This window comes from Phoenix dactylifera, chromosome 4 (assembly GCF_051530095.1).
Source record: "Phoenix dactylifera cultivar Ajwa chromosome 4, Ajwa_hap1_PhDact_Kaust_v1.1, whole genome shotgun sequence".
NCBI lineage: Eukaryota > Viridiplantae > Streptophyta > Magnoliopsida > Arecales > Arecaceae > Phoenix > Phoenix dactylifera.
Genome location: NC_143193.1, coordinates 49,278,315 through 49,305,121, shown reverse-complemented (window position 1 = coordinate 49,305,121; position 26,807 = coordinate 49,278,315). Strand labels below are relative to the sequence as shown.

At 39.5% G+C, this 26,807-nt stretch overlaps 1 protein-coding gene across 2 annotated transcripts; it reads right to left on the bottom strand.

The window, feature by feature from the left end:
• Positions 1–627: 627 nt before the first annotated feature.
• Positions 628–23,705, bottom strand: SGS3 (XS domain-containing protein / XS zinc finger domain-containing protein-like protein). 2 transcript variants are annotated; one of them, XM_039133562.2, is made up of 7 exons: positions 23,397–23,661; positions 22,616–22,708; positions 19,973–21,068; positions 16,334–16,628; positions 2,357–2,601; positions 1,843–2,000; positions 628–1,265 (listed from the first exon to the last, which is right to left on the bottom strand). In XM_039133562.2, the coding sequence occupies exons 3-7, from the start codon at positions 21,041–21,043 to the stop codon at positions 1,040–1,042; spliced, it is 1,995 nt and encodes a 664-aa protein (XP_038989490.1). In that variant the 5' UTR covers positions 21,044–21,068; positions 22,616–22,708; positions 23,397–23,661; the 3' UTR covers positions 628–1,039. The 2 variants fall into 2 exon arrangements, with proteins under 2 accessions (XP_038989490.1, XP_008786464.2); XM_008788242.4 differs by lacking the exon at positions 22,616–22,708 and having other exon boundaries at positions 23,397–23,705.
• Between the last annotated feature and the right edge of the window lie 3,102 nt (positions 23,706–26,807).

Here is a 26,807-nt window from a genome sequence, read left to right as displayed (position 1 = left end):
ACATGCACCTCAAATTGAAGGTACAGGGGCCAAATGCTCGCAACTCAAAATGCACAATAACTTGAAATACTCAGTAGACCATAGCTCGAACACTTTCTTGCGATACGTCAGCCCGAGATCAAAATAGCCACATGGCAAATTACACCAGCAACTTCAACGCCAATCTCTTTATCTATTGAATACTCCCGATCTAACATCTACTCACAAGATATTCAACAAGATGTCTGCTAGAGACACCTCGCTTTCTCGAACTCTCCACCAAACACAAAAATATAAACCTCCTTGTAAGTCAACCCTATAAGATAAGTTTCAAGGACTCCAAACAGCCTCTAAAGCTGTTAGTATGAAAACCGCTAAGGGCACTTTCAAGAGAGAGAGGTTAGCGGGCAAACACTATTTAATATTTACATGCATAAAAGGAAACACATTGAAAAGGGCAATAGCAGAAATCTTACAGATTTCTCCGGAATTATATTTCAAAGACTAGCCAGAAATCAGACAACCCCCAGTGAAATTCGGGTCACATTACTGTGGGCTGAACCACATCAACATTGAAGACACAGCTAGGGCACCCCTGATCCACAACTGCCTAAAGTACAATTGGACACAAAAATCAACAACAAAAGCTTGGTACAAGAAAACACTTTTAAGTGCAACACCCCCTGTTGGGTGACAATAAATTCGTTGGGGCCTTATTACAATGTAGGAAAAAGGTCAAAAACAGACAACGGCCCTCTAGCCATCCCAACCAAGGAAGGAAACAGAACCATTACTTCTAAAACAAAGCTGTTGAAGATTAACTTGAAAATCAGCACTGAATCTGCACAAACTACAGAAAAGCAAGAGCAGACTCATCATATCTAGTCAATATCTCTATGCTAATTTGTATTTCTGTAAAGTTCTTTAAAAAAGTCTCTGAATGCAAGTTCCAGTTTTGAGATGTTATGCAGTACAACCTGTATGATTTATTTAGATCAGATATCAAATTTTGGAAAAACAGATGTTTCCCCCACCATCCTCTCACATAAGTATCCATTCTCTAAGAGCTGCTGGTTGAAGCCTCGAAGCTGCTGGGAGCATATAGTTCCATCAACTTTGTCAGGGCAGCATCAAATTCTTTTTCCAGCTCCACTTCCTCTGCAAGATGCTTCCGTCTAAGCTCAACCTTCTTCTCCTCATGAGAATGTATAAGCTTTTCTCTCTCTGCCTCAAATTCTCTGACATCCTTCACCTGGCTATCAATAAACCTTGCGATTTCCTCCTTCCTGCTTTTTTGGTAGAAAAAATTCCCCAAAAAGGAAAAAAAGGTGAGCAAAAAGCATGAAACTAGGTGAAGGGACTAGGGAGTCCTTACACCAAGAAAACAATGTTCAAGTCAGCACGGTGAAATCCAGAATAATAATTTGGAATACATATCCATCTGAAATGTTACCAGCTCCATAATGGAGACAAGTGCAGCAGCAGCAACGTCCATGATAACCAGGTTGGTGCAGGTTCTGGGCATCAAGGACCTAGCCCCTACCTAAACTGGCTACAAATCTATATTCCACTCATGCTCATTGAAACTAGAGAGCATCTAATATATTATACAACCACCCAAAATTAAAAACAACGAAGCACCCGCTTCATTATCTTACATATTAACAAAACTTGCCCCTTTAAAGGATGGAAAATGTGTCATATAGCAAATGGTCAAGTTCGTGTAAATGCTCAAGAGCATAACACCACAAATTTAAAATATTTATCTAATAGTAAATTTCTGATAAATAAAAAATGTAATAATGGATATCGAAGAATATTTAGCATCTAGCATTTGTCGAAGGTATCCATATCAGAATTTACCTGGTTCTGCGATCTTCATGGGTTCCACCATCAACATCAGATTGCTTCGCCTTAGCACGTTCCTGTTGTAACAACTTCTCAAACATCCTCTCTTTGTCCTCTGTTGCCTTGTGAACTTTGTCCATCTGCTCCTTGAAAAATTGCTCTTGGTAATCCATCTGATAGACAATAATCCAAAAAAAGAGAAGAATCAATCAGTCTCAGACATTAAATTAGCTGGGCAGAGAAACAAACTACAGAGTTCACATAAATTCTTTTTTGCACCAAGGCAATTAGTTCCAAGAAAGCAATGAAAAAAGCTCAACAAGTTGCTGCACCTTGAACACTAACTAGACTTCTATAAAGCACCAAGCATTCACATTTATACTTATTTCAATATAATATATATATAACTTATATTAAAAGACCAACAGTGTCAGACAGAAAATAGGGGAGGTATCCAAACTAGGACAATCTCTTTAACAATGCAAAAGTATTACCATTCTTCAATGCTACTCTCGATAAACCAGCTTACCTCTTCTTTGTTCTCTTCATGTTGGATCTTGGTTCTGAGCCTCACAATCCTGTTTTCTTCCATGGTTTCACGCAGTTTCTGGCTCACCACCCCAAATGTTTCTTCAAGAGCCTTTGACCGCTTCTCCTGTTTAACAACCTTGTTCTTCAGCCAGATCAACTGCTGATTATCTTCACTCATCTGCTTCATAGGGATTACAACCATTTCTTGATATGACCTCACATCATATTTCAGCCGGGATTTTCCTAGGAATTTTCAACAAATGTCAGAACTGGCAAATCTTTTGATTCTCTATAATCAATTAAAAGATAAACAAGCACATATATACATTATATCAGAACAATGAACAGAATCAGAATATATATCAAGCCATGGAAACTAATTAAGTTCATGAGTAACAAATTATCAAGAGCATCAAACTTTATAACTTACGATCAGAACATTCAGGTGTATAGGTACATACGCTACACACTGAACTATTAAATATTAAAAGTGATCAAGTAAAAAACAAATGAGAAGTATGCAAACACAGGCAAACACATTACATGGAAGACCAATAATGTGATCGAGTGCAGCTGAGATGGAGTGGAAATATATGGAACAAGCATATGCATCCACAAGAAATTGATGAGTTTATCTACTGCAGGGACCAAAACAATCAAGTGAAGAGAGATGCATTTAGATTTATTTATTTTTAACTACAATTAGTTATATGATGAGGTCATTTCTTCTCATAAAAAAATTAAATCTAGTTTTTGCACAAAACAAGAATGATGCACAGATAAGTGACTCAGGCTAAACTGAGATGCAATCCAATGTGTTGTTCAATCTAATCTAACACAAAATGATAATATTTTTATGGGGTTGTAGAGTTAATGTGATCAAAGCATGGATTTTAAAGGCATTTTGGAAGTTCGCTACAAGTTCAAACATGGCAATTCATAATAAAATCTGCACATAGCAAAGCAAAAGGTCCAAAAGAAGGAAGTAACAGAAGATAGAAATGCATAATAAGAGAAAAACTTATGTAAGGAAAAGAGAATACCAAATCTTTTTAGACCAACTTTTGTAGCCAATATCTGTGATCGACATTCATTCTATTCAAAGATTATCTGTTCCAGAACCAAACAAAAGATTTTCACTTCATATAGCTTCCCCTTCTCTGCATAGTACTACCAAGGGGAATAATAATATGGAATCAAAATGCAACCAAGTATTCCTTGCTTAGCACCTTATATTAGTCTAAAGACAACTTTCTTAATCAAAAGATAATCTACCTAAGGGGTTCCTAATTTCAAGATAGGGAGGAACTTCAGATTCACTCATGTTCTCCTCAAGTCACAAGCAAGAAAGAGAGGGGCAGAAAAAAGAGTGGGAGTAAGCAAGGTCATGATTCAAATTAATTCTCTCTCTGAAATCTCTCTCCACACCTCATGCGTATGGACATAGAACAAAAATGAGCAGACCCACATTTGGGCCCCTTTCATAGCCCATGCTCCTAACTACATAGTCAACAATGTGTTAATTTCGAAACTTTGTTAAATGATCATAACAGAAATTGCATCTTTGGCAAAGTTAATATTAATGGTTGGATAGACCAGCTCAGTTCAAGTTGTGCTTGAGCCAAGGATACTCCATCATATTGGCCATCTTGAATCCACCCTGCCTAATAAGGGCCTGTCTGGGAAGAACCTGCCGGAACTAACAGGATCTGGTAGGACAGGCCGGAGGGAATGAAGGAAATGAGGGAGCTGAAGGGGGGAAGGGAAAGCACAAAGAGATTGTAGGGCCCGATCCCCTCTAGGTGAAAAGGAAGACCTTGAGAGGTTTTCTATTTTCATCTCGCTGGGTTCAGTCCTCTCGATTCTCCCGCACTCTCCTGCATTCTCCCATCTTCACTCGAGCCAGTCCTGCAGGATCCCGCAAGATCTGGCAGGTTGTTACTAACAGAACCTAAATAGGTTAGGCAGTCATACCCTAACCTATTTATTGCACAGGTGAGTGACCCTTCCCCAAATGTTTAACTTGTTTAAAAACAAGTCATGGCCAACCCAAGAACCCAACAAGGCTGTTTTCTAATAATTCAAACCAGCCCTCGAAGAAAGATATATTAGATGTCACTTACCTGATCTCGCCACCTTTGCATGACTCTAGGATAGAAGCTATGCCAAACAAGCCATCTGAAAGAGGAAGAGGTCCCATTGTGATCTCTCACACTAACTAGCACCACTTCCTACCAAAAAGCCCTTAAAGGCTCTCTCAAAGGCACTTCTACCTCTCACTGCTCTCTTTCCCTTCCCTTCTTCTAACGGCAGCAGACCCACCCGGATCCACCGCTGAGCAGCTGGAGGAAGCGGCCCAAGCTGCCGGAAGAAGCTTCTTAGCTGCTTCACGAAGCTAAGTGAGCCTCAATCTCCCTTTTAGCTCTTCAATATTTCGTTATTTTTAGATCTACTCTTACTATGGGATCAAAACAAAGTGGAAAACAAAATTAAAAAAAGGGGAGGGGGGGGGGGGGGGGGGGGGGGGAGGAAGAAGAGAGGGGAAGGGGGAAGACCTACCTAGGGTTTCGGCCACTGATTCGACACTAGCACGACCGGCCTCGGTCGCGGCCACAACAAACGACGGCCGAAGACCTTCCTTCTCTCGATCTTCTCTTCCTTCAAACCCTAACCCTAGATCATACTTTTCGACCCTTGGAAAGAGTCCACCAGTCCGGCTCTCATGGTCAGAGAGGAGGATGGTCATGCCGATGGTGGGCTAGTCGTGCCTCCATGGCCGAGCGGGCAGCCACCACCTCGGGTGGGTTTGGAGAGATTAGGGATGAAGGGAGAGGAGGAACAAAAGGGCCAAGCAATCGAGTTGACATTTAGAGAAGGTTTTAATGGGCCACGGGCTGGACTGTTTTAGGGATGGATGTTATGGGCCTAAGACAGGCCGGGCTGTCCGGCAAAAGGCTTCGAATGGCTTGGGCGTTAAAGTCCTGAGACCGGATTGGGCTTGATCCAAACCAAATGTCCCGAAATCCCAAATTAACTTAGGCTAAACGGGCCCAAGATTTGATGGAGTATGTTAAACCAGATGTGGGCTATACGGGCCAAGATCTGATAATAGATTCAAAGGGCCTAAACTAAAGAGTTGCGTAGTCGTTGGGCTCGAACTGGGCTTGGGCCGAAACAAGGTCTTCCCTAAATCTAAATGAAACTAAGTAGGGCCTTGTAAACTAAGACAAAAGCGTGGCCAGAACCATTTTTAGCCTGTAATTGGGCCACGGGCATGATTATAAACCAACTATTTATGCCAGGGCCGAAAAGAAAATAACCCTATAACTGGGCCTGAATCTAAAATTGAATAAGGCCATCGGCCTGAATAAAAGATTAGCTCAGTAATTGAATCAAGCTAGGGGCATGAAGCAAAAATTAAATTAGATCATGGGCCTAAATAAAAGATTAGCCCAGAAATTGAATCAGACCATGGACCTGAACCAAAAATTAAATCAAGCCATGGGCCTAAATAAAAGATTAGCCCTGCAACTGAATTAGGCCTTGGGCCTGAACCAAAAACTAAATAAACCCACGGGCCTGCATAAAAGATTAGCCCTGTAATTAGGCAATGGGCCTGAAAATGAAATATGACTCCTTTGGGTGGGTTGTAAACAATGTAAAATCAAGAGTATTAAAGAATTTTAATTAAAAAAAGAGTGAATATATAAAATTAAAATATAATAACTAAAAGTAGAAAAGTAGAAATAACAAATGATTGATCTCTATGATATTGCTACATGTTGGGAAAGTTGACTGCATCTACTGCTAAAGAAGCTGGGCTATCACCCGACATACACCGGCAATGTTCGCCTGGGTGGCTGCTGTGTTAGAAGCTTGCTCAGCCGACTGGCTGGTAGCCCCTTGAGATGTCGCTTTTATTCTTTTTCTCTTAAAGTTTGGCAGCACCTCATTCTCTATGTCACTCATTATCACCTATCAAAATATTAGTATAAATCAATTTTTATGATTGACCAATGGTACAATTAATGCAATCACTTTTTTCTTTTCAATAAGTAAAATCTAATTGAACGAGACTTAACTACTTATTCCCTCATTAAACGTAAAGTGTTTTTTTCTTTTTTCTTAGTCTTGATTAAACCTGGCTTTGATACCACCAAATGTCACGCCCCAAATCCAGCTCATGACACGACCGTGCTATTGCAAGCCTTTGCCCACAATAACACGAAGCCACATTAATAATTTATACAAAAGTAACATTTCATTTATTAAATCTTTTGCAAAAGAGAATGGTATAGAGCTCTACAAATTTGAACATTTTGAAGTTACAATTTTTTCCACCCCATGAAGTACATCAAGCTCCCTGCTCCTAGCAATCTTATTTATTCATAAGAAAGTAAATGGAGTGGTGTGAGCTATACAGCTCAGTAAGTAACCATGCATAATCTTACCAAATCAAGCATATTGTTTTCCATGCCAATGCATTAATTTAAGAAATTAATAATTATAACAAAATAAGCATATCATATAGCATATATCCAAATCAGTCATAAAGTAATGGATGCTTAATCATGTAAGTTCATAAAGATGAATATGCATCATATAAATTCTTGCCATTATTTTATGCTTTAAAATCCGTACTCTTAGATAGTAGTGTAGCTATGGCCGCTCTTATTTCCACGGCAAGGCCTTTACCAACTACTATTATCCGTTGGCGGGGGTCGTATGTCAAGCTAATATTGCCCGCTGGCGGGGGTCGTATGCCGGCTGGCGGGGGTCGTATACCGAGCTATTATTACCCGCTGGTGGGGGTCATACATAGCAATCTGAGTTCATAAATCATATCATGCTTTTCATAAACCTTACTTCATAAGTAGATTGAAAGATGAATAATAACATCATAATGTGTAAAATCCATGATCATGCTGCAAACTTCATTTTTCATGCAATTTTCTACATCATCATAAATCATGTGTCCACAATATAGTAATCATGATGGATGCCATTTAGCCAAAATCATGCAACACTTGCTAACATATTTGATTCCAAGTTTTGAAAAATTTACATAATATGTATTTTCATATCCAAATAATTTTATGTATTTGAAAACAATAAGATTTGTGTCAGCATCACTTACCTCAATTCGCTCATACATTTTTAGGTTTAGATTGCAAATCCCAACACCAAGTAATATCATAGAGATCAAATTATTTGTTACTTGTTCATTCATTTTTTTATTTATTTATTTAACTTTTATTCCACTTCTACTACTTTTCTACTTTTAGTTATTATATTTTATTTTTATATATTCATACTCTTTTCTTAATTAAAATTCTTTAATACTCTTGATTTTACATCATTTACAGCCCACCCAATTACATTTTCAGGCCCATGGCCCAATTACAAGATTAATCTTTTATTCAGGCCCATGGCCTGATTCAGTTTCTGATTCAAGCCCAAGGCCTAATTCAATTACAGGACTAATCTTTTATTCAGGCCCATGGCCTGATTCAATTTTGGGTTCACGTCCATGGTCTGATTCAGTTACTGGGCTAATCTTTTATTCAGACCTATGGTCTGATTCAATTTTTGGTTCAAGCCCCTAGCCTAATTCAGTTTCAAGTTCAGGCCCAGTTATAGGGTTATTTTATTTTCAACCCAGTGGCATAAATAGTTAGTTTATAGTCAGGCCTGTGGCCCAATTACAGACTAAAAATAGTTATGGACACGCTTTTATCCTAGTCTACAAGGCCCTACTTAGTTTCAGTTAGATTTAGAAAAAACCTTGGCTCGGCCCAAGCCCAATCTAAGCCCAACCACTACACAACCCATTTAGTCTAGGTGCTTTGAATCCATTATCAAATCCTAGCCCATATAGCCCGGATCTAGTTTAACATACTCCATCAAATCTTTGGCCCCTTTAGCCTAAGTTAATTTGGGGTTTAGGGACATTTGGCTCAGACCAAGCCCAGTTTGATCTCTGGCCTTTAAAGCCCAAGTCATTTGAAGCCTTCTGCCGGACTCAAGCTCGTCTCGGGCCCATAACATCTATCCCTAAAACAGCCCGGCCTGTGGCTCATTATACCCTTCTCTAAATGTCAACCCATTTGCTTAGCCCTTTTGTTTCTCCTCTCCCTTCATCCCTAATCTCCCCAAACGCCACCCAAGGTGGTGGCTGCCCATCATGGAGGCACGACTAGCCCACCACCGGCATGACCATCCTCCTCTCTAACCATGAGAGCTGGGCTGGTGGACTCTTCCCAAGGGTCGGAAAGTAGGATATAGGGTTAAGGCTTGAAGGAAGAAGAGATCGAGAGGAAGGGATAATCGAGAGAAGAAGGAAGGTCTTCGGCTATCGTCTGCTGTGGCCGCGACCATGGCCAATCGTGCCGGTGCTGAATCAGTAGCCGAAACCCTAGGTAGGTCTTCCCCCTTCCCCTCTCTTCTTCCCCCTTTTTTCCCTTTTTTTTTCCTTTTATTTCGTTTTCTACTTTGTTTTGATCCCACAGTAAGAGTAGATCTAAATAACCAAACATAGAAAAGCTAAGAGGGAGATCGAGGCTCACCTAGCTCCGTAAAGGAGCTGAGGGGCTTCTTCCGGCAGCTTGGCGGCAGATCCGAGTGGGTCAGCTGGCGCTGGAAGAAGGGAAGAGAGAGAGAAGAGTGAGAGGTAGAAGTGCCTCTGAGAGAGCCTCTAAGAGCTTTTTATAGCCTTCTTCAAGGGAAAGCAAGGCTGCAACGGCCACGACTGCGGCTATTAGGCGGTTATAACCGCCTCAATAGCCGAGTGATGGATGTTTCTATCTTCCCAAAGATACACAATTTGGGTCTCCAAATGGGCCGCCGACTATGGTCCAGGTCGGCCAATCTAGGCCCAATAGTTACATTTGGATTTCAAAGGACAGAACCATGGAAGATCATGGTTTCATGTTTTGTTATATTATATTATTGACATAAGAGCTTGTGCACTTTTCAATATATACCATCAACCACAAGCTATATAAGGGTTTGCGTCATTTTGTTGACCCAGTACAACTAATAAAAGAGTTGTTTCAGGCCAATTGGGTCAACCCTCCAAACCTAAAATCCACCCATTTAATTTACATGTTAGTCAGACCAACAATCTAGAACTTGAACCATGATATATCTGATGCAAACCTACTAAATATGTATCATATTTTGCAGGCCAGGTCACTCATGTCACTAGCAATTGCCATCCCATATACTATTATGATGCCAATGTACTAAACAGATAATGATACCACTTGCCCAAGAAAGAGAACACCTTCGTTCTACACAAAGCATTACAACAACTGCAACCTACACAAGTGAGTTATGCTACTTTTATCAAAGTAGATAAGATTTAAGAAAATTACGGTTAGTAAGACCAATACTTATAGTGAAGGGGGCAAAGTCAAGAAAGGTTCTAGCCAAACTAGGAAAAACAGAAAGAACAATTAGAGCCCAAGCAAATAGTTCTCTCTTCAAAAAAACAAATAACAAGCCAAAAAAAAAGGTGAAAGCCTCCACCTGAAGCTTATCCTATAAGAATAGCAAACCTAGAGCCTTCAAGTCTCTCCTATCTTGGTCACCAAAAAGAACATTTATTACTCACCAACAATTTGCATTATCAAAATTTAGTCAAAGTTACTAGGATTAGAGAATATATTTTAAAGTCAGCAAATTACTAAAAGTAGAAATAAGCTTATTGTTAGAATAAGTGGCTCATATTAAATGGTATTATTATTTGAGTGGTACACTAGTATTCTAACGGAGCGGAGCGAAACAATGGGATATGTTTATGTTTGGGATAATTATGTAATGTTTTATTTTACCAAGGATGCTGATAGGGATTGAGACTCTAGGGTTAGGATTTAGCTATAAATATCTTATAACCTTTATTATTTTGAGATAGTGAAAGTTACAGCCGTTTCGCTCCCGTGGATTTGAGCACATTGCCGAACCACGTAAATCCCTATATTCAATTCCTCTTCCTCTTCTTCTCTCAATTCTCTATGTTATCCAGTTCGCCATCTGGATCCTGTGTTTTTCGCAACAACTGGTATCAGAGCATCCAGGTTACAATAAAAAAAAAATTGTTTGGGCTGCTGTGGTGCTGTTCATGGGCGGTTCTCTTCTCGCAAGGAAGGGTTCAGGCGCATTTCCCAAGCCAGGGAGATTTCTCTGCTGTAGTAGGGTGATTCTCTTCACGCGTGTGGAAGGGTCTTTGGCCGTGTTCTCTCTCCGAAGGGAGGGGTTTTGGGGGTTTGTGTCTCTCTCTCCCAAGCACAGAGAACAAAAATTCTTCACGTGGGTGTTTTGCTTCACGTGGAGGGAGGGGCTCGTAGGTTTCTTCTTCCCAACCGAAACTCCATTGTTCTCTGGTTCATCGGGGCTCCCAAAGAAGGTGAAGACCCTCGTTGCCGAACGGCCTAAGCAAGCAAAGGAGATCGACACCCTGTTCGCATCGCCGTTCGGAGGAGACGAGGAGGCCATGTGCACGGTCCTCCCGTCACCGTCCGCACGCCACCCGAGCCGGATTTGGAGGAGAAGCACCGCCGCGCGACCCGAGCAAGGAGGAGAGTGTCTCCCTGACGCTGTCTGCAGCTGGAGAAAGGAGAAGAGATCTCTGTCGCGTCTCCACCATAGCCACACATCAAATCCTGGGAGAAGGATCTTTGCCGCGCGCCGCCGTCGTCGTCGCGCACGGATCCTGAGAAAAGGAAAAGAGAACCGATGCGAGCGCTCCGCGAGTCCCATGAGAGAAAGGAGAAGGCTCTGCAACGTTTTCGGCATTTTTATTTATTATCAGATCCTATTTTTTTCTATTTTATTTTGCAAAAAGATAAGATTGCAGAGATGTCTTCTGCGAAGTGCAATGTGATAAAGTTCGATGGAACTGAGAATTTCGGACTATGGCAGATGAGGGTGAAGGATAGGGGTGGCAATCGGGTCGGGTTGGACATAAACGGGTCGGGTCAGATGTAAATCGGGTCAAAAAATCATAAACCTGAACCCGACCTGTTTATTAAACAGGTCAGAAAATTACAACCTGAACCTGACCTGTTTATTAAACGGGTAACCCGACTCGACCCGTTTAACCCGTTTAATAAACAGGTAACCCATTTAACCCAACCTGACCCGTTTAACCTAACCCGACCCGTTTAACTGTTAGACTTAAATTAGATACTTAGCAGTTAGCAGTGTGTAAGCCAATATAATTTACCATAAATCCACCAATATTAACACGGTCAAGCAATTTTTTTAAAAAAATAAATTTAACCAGAAATTAAAAAAAAAAACACAGAGAGGAACAACCGAACAAGGGGAAGAGAGAAATTAACAGATTACAATTTTCTTATTGGAAAAAATAAAAGAAAATGGAAACGAGAGCCCTCAAAATCTCTGATCTAGGATTCTAGGCGCCATCCCCAAATTTTTTTCTCTCCGGAAATCATCGACGGCTTCGATTCGGGTGGGGGAAAAAAATCTGGAAGCCCTAGCTTTCGCCATGAATCAAACCATAAAAATCAAACCATTTTCCTCCACCGGCATACCTGCTGCTGGACTCCCCAGTACTCGCCGCTTTGAGGAAAAGATAGAGCACGCTCTTGTCCTCCGCCGCCGCCGCCTTGGGCTCCGTCTCCGCCACCGCCTCCAGCTTCATTTTGGCGGCTTCCTCCTTAATTTTCTTCGCTTCTTTGCCGCTTGCCGTGGGGTTGCCTCTGGTAAGAGAGAGAGCAAGATGGGAGGGTGGTAGCCGTGGGGGCGTCGACGGGGTGATGTAGCCACGATGATCTCGACCCGCGTGAACCGATCGGGGGGCGTGATGTAGCTGCGGTCGCCGTCGATGGGGAGGCGGAAGTAGTCGGGCGACGGCGTGGAGGTGGAGGAGAGGAGAGGAGAGGAGAGGAGAGGGGAGAGGGACACTGAGGGAAGAGTAGAAAGCAGAGAGCTCGGGCGGCGGCGAGGCGCTTTAGATGAACCTTAACACAGTAACCCTAAGGAAAATCTCGCAGCTCGCGAGTCGCGGTGAAAAGTTGAAGCCCGAGTGCGGTGCGGGCTGTGGGCCTGTGGCCCATGCGGCGGGAGGTTGGGCCGGCCTTGGGCGGCTGAGCCTTATGGGCTGTGGCCCTTATATTCTATCAGCCCAACAGTTAAACATATTAAACGGGTTAAACGGGTTAAACATCTAAAACCCGTATCCGACCCAATTAATAAACAGATTAAATGGGTCAACCTGTTTACGACCCGAACCTGTTTAGGCCAAACCCAAACCTGTTTATGGCGGGTCGAATACGGATCGGGTTGGCGGGTCGGGTCATATTTTGCCACCCCTAGTGAAGGATCTCTTAGTATCGCAGGGTATGGTAAAGGCCATGTATGGAAAGAAACCAGATGACATGGGTAATGCAGAGTGGAAAGAATTGGAGGCGAAGGCTGTTTCAAATATACGACTTTGTCTGGCTGGTGATGTGATGTATCATGTCATGGACGAAGAATCGCCGGCGGCAATTTGGTCAAAATTGGAGAGTCGGTACATGTCCAAGTCGTTGACGAACAAGCTTTATCTTAAGCAAAAATTGTACGGTCTTAAGATGACAAAGGGTGCTGATTTAAGCCAACATATCAACGTGTTCAATCAGATTATCAGTGATCTGTGGCGAGTTGATATGAAGTTCGAAAACGAAGACAGCGTTGATGCTATTGCATTCTTTACCCGCTGCTCCTACGTACGAAAATTTGGTTACAACTCTGACGTGGGGAAAGAAGACCCTAAAGTTAGAGGACATCATTGGGGCCTTATTAGGTTTTCATCATAGGAAGAAAGCCAGTGCTAAGAGTTCTCAGGAAGAAGGCTTAGTGGCGAAGAGTAACTAGGAGCGTGGAAGAAGCAACACAAGGAATGGATCAAATCACAGTAAATCTCGATCTAAATCCAAGAAAAAGAAAGATATAACATGCTACAAGTGTGGGAAACAGAGTCACATAAAGCGGAATTGTCCCGGAAGAAACAAAGGTAAAGATGACTACAGATCTGAAGGGTCCAAATCTGCAAATATAGTGAAAGAAGACATAAATAGCAGTGACGGTGATATACTTTCAGTTCATCCAGTTCAGATCATCTCGCGGATTCTTGGATTCTGGATTCAGCATATTCCTATCACATTATGCCCTATAAAGATTGGTTTGATACCTACAGGTTAGTTAATTCTGGTTCTGTTTTGGTGGGTAATGATGCATCTTGCAAAGTCATTGGAATAGGGATTATCAGAATTACTATGTTTGATGGTGTGGTTCGAACGTTGTGTGATGTTAAACATGTTTCAGATTTGAAAAAGAATTTAATTTCATTGGGTACTTTAGACTAACGGATTTTGTTACAAATCTCAAAGTGAAATAATGAAGGTTAGTAGAAGTGCTATGACAGTGATGAAGGGGCAGAAAGTAGCAGGAAACATCTACAGGTTGATAGGGACTACTATTGTAGGTGGAGTTGCTGCTGCAGAGTCTGAGTCAGATAATACAATCTTGTGGCACATGCGTTTGGGTCATATGAGCGAACATGGTATGCTGGAACTGCATAGAAGAAATCTCCTGAAGGGTGTTTAAACTTGCAAACTGAATTTCTGCAAGTATTGTGTTCTTGGAAAACAGAACATGATTCAATTCAGGACTACCACGCACAAGACAGAGGGTATCCTTGACTATATTCGTACAGATGTTTGGGGACCAATCAGAGTAACATCACGAGGTGGACATACATATTTTGTAACTTTCATTGATGATTTCTCCAGAAAGATTTGGGTGTACTTCATGCAGCACAAGTCAGAAACATTTGCCAAGTTCAAGTTGTGGAAAGCTGAAGTAGAGAACCAGACAGGAAGAAAGGTCAGGCAATGGGACTGAGTGCACAGATTCAAAGTTCATAGAGTTTTGTGAGCAGCATGGGATTAAGAGACATTTCACAGTACGCAAGACACCTCAGCAGAATGGTGTGGCAGAAAGCACAAATAGGACTATAGCTGAAAAAGCACGGTGTCTCAGGTTAAATGCAGTGCTTGCAAAGAACTTCTAGGCAGAGGCAGTGAATATGGCATGCTTCTTGATTAACAGGTCACCGAGGGCAGCACTAGATGGTAAAGTTGCAGAGGAGGTATGGACAGGTAATGAGGTAGACTCTCCAGATTTGAGAGTGTTTGGATGTCCAGCCTATGTGCACATTCCTAGTGAGGAGAGGTCAAAGCTAGACCCGAAGTCTAAACAATGTATCTTTTTGGGGTATCAGAAAGGGGTGAAAGGGTAAAAGCTTTGGGATCCGAAGACAAACAAGGTGGTGATCAGCAAAGATGTGGTTTTTGATGAGAAAGCCATATTGAAAGGTACTCGGGAAGAAGAAAAGCAGGTGCCAGAAAGTTGAAGTAGCAATAAGCATGTGGTGCAGGTGGAGTTAGATAATTCTGTCAAGGAGAACAATATTCAGGGTACATAGACTTCTACCTCAGCCGATCAAGAGCAACATAATATAGCCACAGACAAACCCAAACACGTACTATCAAGCCACCAACTAGGTATGGTTTCGAAGATTTGGTTTCCTATGCATTAATCATTAGCAGTGGAGAACCTACTACTTTTCAGAAGGCAGTACACAGCCAGGAGAAGAGCAGATGGTTGGGTGCTATGATGGAGGAGATGGAATCTTTGAATAAAAATCAGACAAGGGAGTTGGTGGAGCTTCCAGAGGGGAAGAGAGCGATAGGATGCAAGTGGGTGTTCAAGAAAAAGAAAGCAGTATCAGAAAAAGGAGAAAAGTTAAAGGCACGTCTGGCAGCAAAGGGATACTCACAGAGAGCTGGGATTGATTATAATGAGATTTTCTCCACAGTGGTCAGACACACTTCCATCAGGGTAGTATTGGCATTGGTAGCACATTACGTTATGGAGTTAGAGCAAATGGATGTATAGACAGTTTTTCTTCATGGTGAGTTGGAGGAGCAGATTTACATGCAGCAGCCAGAAGGGTTTTTAGAACTTGGACAGGAGCACTTAGTCTATAAATTGAGGAAGTCACTTTATGGGCTGAAGCAGTCTCTGAGGCAGTGGTACAAGCGGTTTGACTCCTACATGATTCAGATTGGCTATAGGAGATGTGAATATGACTATTGTGTTTATATGAGAAGCATTGATGATAGTTCTTTTATTTTTCTATTACTGTTGTGTCTCAGGTTATCTTTTCTCCCAAGGGATGAATATTCACCAAGGTGGACTTTGTTAGAATAAGTGGCTCATATTAAGTAGTATTCTTATTTGAGTGGTACACTAGTATTATTGGAGCGAAGCGAAGCAACGGGATATGTTTATCTTTGGGATAATTATGTAGTGTTTTATTTTAACAGGGATGCTGATAAGGATTGAGACTCTAGGGTTAGAGTTTAGCTATAAATATCTTGTAATCCTTGTTATTTTGAGATAGTGAAAGTTACAGCCGTTTCGCTCCCGTGAATGTAGGCACATTGCCGAACCACGTAAATCCCTGTGTTCAATTCCTCTTCCTCTTCTTCTCTCAATTCTGTGCGTTATTCAGTTCGTCATCTGGATTCTGTGTTTTCCGCAACACTTATAAACATAATGAAAACCTTGGAAGAGTATAACTACAAAAGCATAGATACCACTATTCACTATTATACTCCATTCAGTTGAACAGCTATTGGTATTCAAGCTAGGGCCTAATTGTCTAAGTAAAAAATTGATATTGTTCTGACTACTATGAAAGTAGTCCTAGTCAAATATCGGGATAAACATAAAGAGTGCAGCTTGCATTCAACATGCACTCCTCGACATGCGACATGCATACAATCTGTCATAATAATGATTGTGGCTTCTATATAAAGTCTCAGCTGATCGCATAAAAATAAGCTTCAGGCCCATGTAACATGCTACAACCCAAATAACAGATCTAAATGGAGAGACATACCTTGACAATGGTGGTTGAATATTTCCATGTCTTCTTTGTTTGCCAAGTAACCATATAATTGGCGTTTACCACCTGGATAAAATAGCACCCGACGACGTTCCCAAGCCTCCCTATCAGTTCCTTGCTCTGCAAAATGCTTGTGAAGACGTTCAGCCTCCAAGTAGCCCATTGCAGTAGCTTCAAAAATTAGAACACTCATCCCACGATGCCCATGAGGACCATAGGAATGGCGTGCTTTTACTGCAGCATAGGTGTTGAAGTATTCAAGAAGCTCTTGGTTTCCCATGCCAATCCACTGCAGTTTTTATTAGATACAAAACAATGAACAAAAAAAAGAAGAGAACAAAAAAGAAATGAACGTAAAATCAAATCATATGATGGCATGCAAGTATGCAACTTAGAACTCCAAGACTAAATTTCAGAATTAGGGTTGTCATATGATGATGGTAACTTAACGAAAAGGCAGAGGATAGTAGGGGGCGAGATGATAATGTAAATGATGTTTTATGTTTCAACAAAACATAGCCGGTGCAACAGCTCCCTATTTACAATTAATGGTTCCCGCCTCTTCAATCAGTTAAACATGACAGGTGCTACAAACGTAACACAGTTTCAGGCTCAATGATTCAGTTATGCAGCATGAAAAGTGATATTTTGTCAATCATATATTTTAAGTGGGAACAATTAATGACATAAACAGGAGAAAAAGATACAAACCAAAGAAAATGGCATGATAATGACACCGAAGTTAAAGACTTGCAATCCATTATAGCCAGTCTGTTGTTCTCACTTCACTGTCAATTCACAGTAAATAATTAAAAAAATATAGAAGTAGAATGAGAGTTAAATATCACTACAAAACCGTTTATCTACACATCACTGTTAAGAAAGGGAACTCAGCTTATTTACTCCTCCCAGAAAATCTGAATTCTACTAATTTGCACATGCCTTTTACAGGTTATATGGGTGCAACTAGATCACTTTTACCAGCACTAGAGATTCTTTCTAGGGCAAAACATGATCAAAAACTTCCCCTAAACCAGAAGATGATGGTAAGCACTAGCACAATAGCGGATTGGAGAGAGAAGTTCCACCAGTAGGAAGAACCTTTACATATTTTACATTTTCTCACAAAGACTATAACAAAAGAATAAAAGTTAGAAGTTGATTCTTTCTCAGTAAAAACTAAGAATTCATTTCAACAATGCAAAACTTAAAAACCTGTTTTACAACACTAAATAATATCTTAAAGTCTTATGCATGTTCATTTCAACAATGCAAATCTTAAAATCCTGTTTTGCACCATTAAACAATATCTTAAAATCTTAATTGCATGCATAAGGCCACATTGCAACTATTAGTCATTATTATTAGAAATCAATTCTTAAAGATATTTCCTTCGCCATGTGTAAGCTTGGTCAAGCTAGGCTCATTTTGCAAAATCTCTAACATTAAGATCAAATGTTTTAGCCACACAAACAACTAAGAATCTGACTTTGTTGTTGTTGGACCAAATTCAGCTGAAGCAACATACCCTATACTTCCAAAGCCTAGGATACAACACCATTTAAAATGTCTGATTACCATTGAAATTCATCTGCAGCCTCATAATCTGGAAGCTCAAGCAAAACCTATAAATCTGATTTTCTATATCTTTGCATAATTAATTATAGTGGCAGATCCTTACTACTAATTTTAACTTGCTATAACCTATGCCCACCACATGCTCATGTTCAATTAGTTAAACAAGCTGATATTGAGGAATTTGCAATGCTAGCAATAATCCCAAACTCTGATATCTGATATTCATTTGACTCACTATTAATCTTGCGCCAGCAGGCATGCTAATTAAGCCTATACAACTCAATTAAACCCAAACAGACAATATCTTCATCTCAGCTATATTATTAATCATTGGCAACAAACAAAAAATTGTAGAAATTTCTAGCTTGCAAACCCTAGTGATGTCGAGGATTTTACAACTAGTCAATAAGAAGATCCCCATTCCAACTTGTTCCTCTCCTAGAGCCTGCCTTCACAGATCCAAAAGTAATCCTTAATCACATTAACAAAAATCAATCAGCACAAGTGCAGGCATCTAGACCTTTCAAATCAACCCTTATTTAATTATCCATTTTTTGTGTAACATATTCAAGTAATAACAGTAACAGCTTTAGAAAATCAGTCAACCACTAATTTGATAATAGGGACTAAATTGTTCTTACCATCACCACCACACTTAGGTTCTACTAAATTGTGAGCCATCAACACATCAAAGAAATCATAATTCCACTCACAGCTAGACAAATTTTATCACAATATCCTTCAAAGGTGACTATCACTGTAGGCATCCTCTTAAATAGACACAGTTAGTTCAGATATCACAAAACAAAAAAAAAAAAAAAAAAATCCAGGGCATTAAACAGGAACTCGTGTAGAGATACTAAACAATAATTAAATCCTTATTGTTTGCCCATAATGCCACCAAATATATAATTGGAAAACTGTTACACCAACCAACTAAGAAAGTAACTATGCAAGAACTGTAGCATTAGATTCATGCAATAACAAATTATGAGCATAATAATAGCACTTTCCTTGAATGACTTACACATACTGTCTGACAACAGCCAGAACTGAAAAATGGACAAAATCTTATCCATATAGCATATAAAACAGATTATGAGTAAACTATGGAGAAAATCATGCAAGCCTTAACTTGGCTTATTAGACAACCTGATCATCTACACCAACAAACTTCATATTACTGATGTAGGAAATAGCTCAAGTATCTTTTTCCACAGTTCAGTGGAGTAAGCAACAACATTAATAAAACCACATACATTGTTCCAAGCAGGTTAAACACTAAAAAGAATGTCCTAACATGAATTGCAAAATAATCCTCATTGAACAGATGTGTAAAGATAAAAAAATTTAAATATTATGTAAAACAATTAAAAGGAGAAAACAAGTCTATATTTCATAAATAGTACCACTTCAAAAGTTTTTCAGGAACGTCTATGACAAAAAGGGTGGGCCAATGCATGAGGCTCCCCCCACTGCAGGGTCTAGGGAGAGTCAAATCCATAGCCTTACCCCTATTGCAAAAAGGCATGTTCTATGTTTCAAACCCATAACCTCCGGATCACAACGGAACAACCTTAATGTTGCTCCAAGGATCACCCTCCAGGTTCATCTAGGACAAACAAAACAAAATTTTGCAAAGGCATTGCACAGCATTATACAAGCAATGATGACAGACAAACATCATGAACAGCAGCATTATAACAGTTATTCAGGATAATCCCTAACAAGACAACAAAATTTTGCAAAAGCATAGCAAATCAGCATACAAGCAATGCATGTTTGCACTGCATGCAGGCATACATGCTCATCAGAAAAAGAAAAAGAACAACTGCATCAAATTTAAGTTTGTGAGTTCATCCAATAAATATAATGTGTGCATACTTCATTAAAAAAAAATGCATCAAATCAGTTTCTGAACCCTAGATTTAAGCTAGACTGAACTTTGTATATTTGGAACTTGTAATAAAATGACAAGCAGTAGTCCAGTAATCAGCAAAACAATCCTCCACAAAAGATGAACGATGAGAAAAAGATGAAATGAGGCAACAGTACCTTATCATTCTCATCTTTTTCAAGTAACGTGTTCATAATAACAACTATTGGAGGCCAAACTATCAAATGATCAGTAGTTGTCTCACGAAGACCCTTCCATTTACCAAATGCTTCCCCAGCAGGTAGTACTGAGGTCCCCTTCCGACGAAGTTCTTCTTCCAGAAGTGCAGCAAAATCTCTGTGAAGCTTAACCCTAGTGGCTCCTTTTGTCTTTGCATGAGTCATCAATGGTTGCAAACCCTTGTACCACTCGATGGCGCCTGGACCATTATGGCATGCCGGGCAATGCCACTGTCTTGTTTGTTCATTTATCTCTTGGACTGACAGTTTATCCAAATTTTCGAAAAATCCCTTGAACCACCGATTCTTCTTTCGAGTCTCATGGCTCTTTTGACTCTCATCAGAATCATAGTCATCACTGAAATCATCATCGGTATCTTCCACTAACTCGTCATCATCTGAACCATTATCAACTTGTTGGCATGCAGTTTCTGTCTCAGAAGCATATCTGCCAACAGTGGCATCCTGAGGAGTTTCTTCTCTCTTTGGTTGAGAGGCAGATGAACCACCTCTTGCAGCCCACTGCCAACCATGTTGCAGTGGTGGAGGTACAACTGGAGGTGGTGCCGTGTATTGTGACTCCCAACCCCTATTTGATGGCTGTGTCTTTGAATTAGCTCTGCCCACAGCCCTACGAGAATCAGTGCCTTGGCCCCAATTATTTCCAGAAGTCCTTCCAGCTCCACCATTTGCACCCCATCCTTGCCTTGGCAAACCCTCTGACTGACCCCAAGCTTTGGGAGCAGTATTTGAAGATCCCCATGGTTTTGCAGCAGTACCTGCACCTGCACCTGCACCAGCTCGATTCTTAGACTTCTTTGCATATACCTCCCATCCACCCTCTTGAGTATCCACGCTGATATCTGCCATGTCCCGGCTCAACTGATCAAACTTTGGGCTGTCTTTCCCATAAGTAGACTCTTCAATGCCTTTTCCCTTTGGTGATGGACTACCACCACCAGCAGCAGCAGCAGCAGAAAAGGTCTTGCCCCCACCCTTTCTTGAATTCATTGTGTCAGAAATTGCAGTCAAGGTCCTGCAACATTGTTTTTGGTAAGGCCTCATGCACCTTTAACATCATTATTGGGCATGTTTTGCACGCCATCAGTTACAGCAGGAAAGCAAGTGACATGTACCTGACTAATAACACTGACCAAACATGATAGCCTATATGATGACAAGAGAAACTAAAAATGTATTCCCACTCACTTAGAAGCCATCGTACGCTTCCAAACTTTAACATGTAATGCAGATAGAGCAAATTGACACATGTAAAGGCAGATATTTGGACTCTTATTGCACAAATTTGGAGTAATACTAAATCATCATTTAGGAGGAAACCTTTGTCCATGAATAACAGATCGAGTTGAAGATCTACCACCCCTAGGTAATAATTTTATTCTTCAACACAGCTAAATTATTAAGCAGAAGTCTAAAGCTGAAATGCTATCCTTATACAGCATAACCAAATATCATCTTATTTCAACAAATATGCAGAGTAAAAATCGGTCCACAGGCAAAGCAGAAGATCTACCACCCCTAGGTAATAATTTTATTCTTCAACACAGCTAAATTATTAAGCAGAAGTCTAAAGCTGAAATGCTATCCTTATACAGCATAACCAAATATCATCTTATTTCAACAAATATGCAGAGTAAAAATCGGTCCACAGGCAAAGCATTAGCAGTAAATTTCACTCCTTTTGTACAAGAACAAAAGATACAGAGCAAACAAGCTAACATATGTACAAGTGCTGAGACCTACTCCCCAGCTTGCAAATTTCGTTCAAAAGATCAAATGACCTAAGCACTGCCACTACATTTGAAAGCTAGATCTACTCATCATGCAAACTTGTATTCACGAAACCTAATCACAACTAGATAAATAAAGTACCATACCCACAATCAGAAAACCAACCCAAACGGACAAAAGGGAAGGAGATATTACTAATTTTCACAAAAAAAAACATAATGCAGGATGTAATTCAGAATTCAATACTTATTATATATCTCAATTTAACAAAATCTCTCTATTGGGTCAACGGACAGGCAAAGATATCTGACAAACTCTTTAGTCAACATGTTAACCAAATTAAAAATAAGCTTCAAAAATAGTAACTCTTCCTCCTAGAGGGGAAAGCCAAAACCATTGAAGATGCCAAATTTAGCCCATACCAAGTTTTCAGATCTTGACCTGATAATGACCTTAAATGAACTAGACATGAGATTTTCTTAACTGAAAGGGGAGAAAAGAAAAAGAAGCACAAAGAGGCTATAAGAATGCAGCTCATGGACGAAAAGACTTTAATCTTCATCCCCGACACATGGTAAGAGAATAATACTCATATGATAAAGGAAATGCGGCAGAGCAGAACGATTTGTTATAAACCTGTATCTAAGGCATTCCCAGAATAAATGAAAGTGGACCAGGAAAAAAAATTGATAAACGTCAACTAACGCTATAAAACAGAACCAAAATAACTGCAGTAAAAGCTAATAAAACTAGTAAAACCGCAGTATAGTGGCAAGATAGAAAATCTGCGGTATTCTGAATTCACGGCCGCACATTACAAGACCTAAAAACCTTGCTTCCTTTTTGCATAAACAAGAAGAATACACAAATGAAACAATATCAAAATGGCATCATCTCCGTAATCAGTAGTCACAGACATCAACCCTGTACAATACCAGAAATTTGATACTCAGGAATCAGCGAAAATTAGATAAAATATAGACAAAAATTAAATCGACAGCGCCCATAAGCCGGCCAAACCGTACTCATGGCACTGGCTTGGTTGCTTAAAAAATTAAAGAAAGAAACTCATATAAATAAAAGAGAGAAATCAAAGAGTTCATTTTTAAAAGAAATACACGAGAATCTCATTTCATCCATACAGAGAGATAAAAGAGAGCTCACGTAAACCTGATGGCTAACCTGGACGAAACGACTAGCGGAAGCAAAGAAAACTCGAGACACGGAAGGGGAGAAAGCTGGGAAGCGTCCAGATTAGCCTTATTGGCGCGAAAATAAAAGAAATTCAGATCAAAAAGCGTAAAAGCGATTTCTGGAAAGAAGCCACGAGGCTCTAAAGAAAATAAAAAAAAAATAGGAAATCCTGCAGACGCAGAGATATAAATCCATCGGAGATATCAAAACCATCTCGTCCCTTAAAAACTTCTTGAAATAAAAAACGAAAGGACCAAGAAATGCAAGAAAAATCAATCAAAAAAAGTAACGACACCAAGAACTCCCCCCCATCCACTCACGCAGAGAAATCTTAAATGGAAAGGAAATGCAAGAAAAACCGATCAAAAATTCCAGCGATTTCAAGAACCATCTAGCTAAACAGAGCAGAAAATATCACCTCCGCTCGGATAAAATCCAGAAAACCACCGGAAACTCGAATTATCCGCCGGAAAACGCGGGACGGCCGACAGGAAACCAGCGCGCGGCACCGATCGTCGGAATGCCGGCCGACAAGACGAGAAAGCACGGCCCAGTATCCCCGGAGAAAGAGAGATCTCCAGCCGGAAACCCCCTCGCCGGGGAGCGCGTCGTCGATGGGTAGTGTCTTCCACTAGACGGAGAAAAAGAGAAGGTCAAAATGGACAGAACGAGCGGTGAGGGTCATGAGGCCGGAGATCCGGGCGCTTTATAAATGGAGCGTAGCCCGGACTCCAAATAAAAATCCAACCGGGTTTATTCCAACGGATCAATCCGGGCGATCACTCGTACACGGTACACCGTACGAGGTCCGACCTCCGATTTCCCAAATGATGTGGGTTCACAATTGGAAACGAGCTTGTATCGTCCATCTTAACCGTCCGATTGTCACCCGCCGATTCCACGGCCCAGATCTGGCGGACGTTGGCTGAGAAGAACGCTCCAGTCTATTACATGTCTTCGCGTGACTTTCGACGCTTTTTGCCGGAAAAAACAAAAAGAATTTGAAGTTGCGGTGAGAGGGGAGAGTGCGGGAAAGGAAACTTCAGTGCTGACCAGGGTCGTCGCGAGTCAACACTGAAATCAACGGCTATGATTAGTGGACCCCAGAGCTAGTAGAAGGAGGGGGATTATGGGATTTGTTATGAAGTATTGGCTGATAATAAAAATGGATCTGGACATGTACCTCCTGGCTAGGAGAGATGGACACGAGATAATAAATTCAAGTGTATATTATTATTTATATAAAAAAAATTGTTTGGATTTCTTAAGAGAACAAAATCAGAGATAATGCATGATTTGAATAGAATAATTGTTGCATTTTTACTTTAATTTTTTGTATAAACTAGCTCCCTCCCTCTTCTTGGTAGTGCATGTTTAATTCTCATCAAAAATATCTATTAAATTACAAGTTTTTACAAGATATAGTATTCATAATGCCGATAAATATAGAAATGGTGACATTCATGAATTCAAAGCTTTTTTGTTTATTAATACTTGTATAATTGAGTATCGCCACGTGTATGCATGCATGGATGTTATAATCTTGCTAGGTATCTCATAGAACCTTCACTCATTGCACCTTTTTTCGAGCATTAAAAAATAACTATCTCTATCGAAAAAAAAAAATCTTTCTTTTGTCGTTTTGACATTCAAATCTCATGCATTAAAGCACATATAAAGATATTAGTTTTGTAGGGAATTTAATTTTTGTCGTGAACTAATTAATTAGTTATTTCTATCTCGTCAATTAAATTAAATGATGTAACTCATTTCCTTAAAAATGATGTGCTTTGTAAGATTGTTATGACTATTATTAAAATTTTATATATTGAATACTATGAAGTGTTTCTAAGAATATTTCACAAGCAATTTTGCATAGAAACAAGATCATCTTTTTGGATTTTTGTTTTTTTTTTTTTTTTGAAGGGGTGGGGGTGGTTGGACTCTTCAAATTTTTAGGTGAATTGTGGTAATATAGTTTACCATCATCCTTTTACAACATGCGTGATTGAATTGTATAGTCTAGAAACCAAACAAGAGAGAATCCAAAATTTTAAAGCATCCTATATAACATTAGGTAACTCATGAAAATTTCATATCCAGGAATACCTTCTTCAAGGAAAAGATGTAATAGGTTTCTCAAGTGCAATAAAAATTAAGATACTTTATATTCTCTTTTATATCTTCATTGACTACAACATGCATTTATCCATATATATTTAGGAAAAGAATATAGTTCTTTTATAATCTTCCTGGAATTCAATCAGGCTTTGTCAATTTTAGACTTTATCAATTGATTAACACAAATTATACCATAAGAAATACTATTCAAAAGAAAGCAAACCGTTAATTTTCTAGTAATTTATTTTATCATCAACATACAACTTCCTTAGTATTACACATTTGTGATATAAAATAGATACATCAATAGCCTTCGCATAAGAGGAATAAATAAATAAAATTTAAAGGCAAAATATTTTTTGATTGCGTGTATCTTTAGACTATTTCCTCGTAGTGACAAATACATTTCTTATGCAGACTGGCTCATAGACATGGTTTAAAGTCATTATAAATATGTTTGTTTACATGCTTCGAATATGAAACTTCATGGCTCTTACTCAAGAAAAAAATTAGGAAACCAAACATGATTTTCTAGCAGAGAGAATAATTGTTTATTTATTTCTTTAACAATGGTTAAAGTAGAGTAGACCATACATGATGCACATGGATGATAAATACAAACATCCAAAGCACCTTAGAATCACATTCTAGAGTCCAAATTTTCGTTACATAAAAGAAAATTTTGGGAGCTTGGAAGTGATTGCTATTATCAAAACCATTGGATTCAATTGGTTACACATGGATCCAATCCAATATTTTGTCTGTGGTGCAAATTCTGCACCTAAGAAGATCCACTCCCATTAAGCACTGCTTATTCAATATTAAGGGCAGATAGTAGTTAAAGGAGGCAATAAAGTAGAAAAGAAGGCTAGTAAACTAGTTTGCAGTGGTAGATTCTCAAGAGCAAAGGGTACAAAACCTGCAATTTATTAGTTGATCTTTATATTTGGGTCTTACTCTAACTCCTGATCATGTTGAGTGTGGACCTCCATTCTCTCCTATGTTCAATTATATGCAGTTGTCTCTTTTCTCCTCCAATTCACTCATACATGGCTTCAAAAATATTGAATAAAATTGAGGCAAGGGTGGAATTTAAACCCAAATCACTAGCATCTTACATCTAGTGACTTGCCAATTGAGCTAGCTAGCACCCTCGGTCACAAGTGCCTATTGATTTTAGATTCTTTTAAGTCTCAATTTTAAGACAATGGTACAAATAAATTGAATCTCATCCATACATGAAAATCATAATATCTGTTATCTCTCCTTTTCGACTTATTCAGTCAACCAAGATTGCTAAATTCTGATGGCTATATATTCCTTTGCTACACCTGATTGGTCGATAAAAATTATTGATGTGGTTTTCCCATTTGAGTTTGATAACCATTGGTGATCATGAGACAAAGCTTCCCCATTCCTTTCTTTTTTTTTCTTTTCTTTTTTTTAAAAAAAGGCATCGTTTACTTTTTCAACGGTCCTTGCAATTTTTTATTTTCTTGAACATCTATGGTCCCATGTTGCAAATTTGTAATAAAATAAATTTATATAGTTAGCGTGGGTTATTCAACCAAATATGAAGAATGTGAATGTTAGCGAATCGAAGATATGCTGAATCTAACTTGTTATATCTCTCTCACGATCTTTTTATTTTCTTTTAAAAAAAAACTATGAAACTATAGCTGTCCTAATGCTTAATGAAGCCATAGAA

Excerpts from the sequence above, each read along its gene's own strand:
- SGS3 (XM_008788242.4), bottom strand. The coding sequence starts at position 21,043 with ATGAATTCAAGAAAGGGTGGGGGCAAGACCTTTTCTGCTGCTGCTGCT. Across the intron at positions 16,629-19,972 it reads AAAAAGATGAGAATGATAAG|TGGATTGGCATGGGAAACCA; the intron begins GTACTGTTGCCT and ends TAAAAACTGCAG. Across the intron at positions 2,001-2,356 it reads ATGAAGAGAACAAAGAAGAG|ATGGATTACCAAGAGCAATT; the intron begins GTAAGCTGGTTT and ends ATTGTCTATCAG.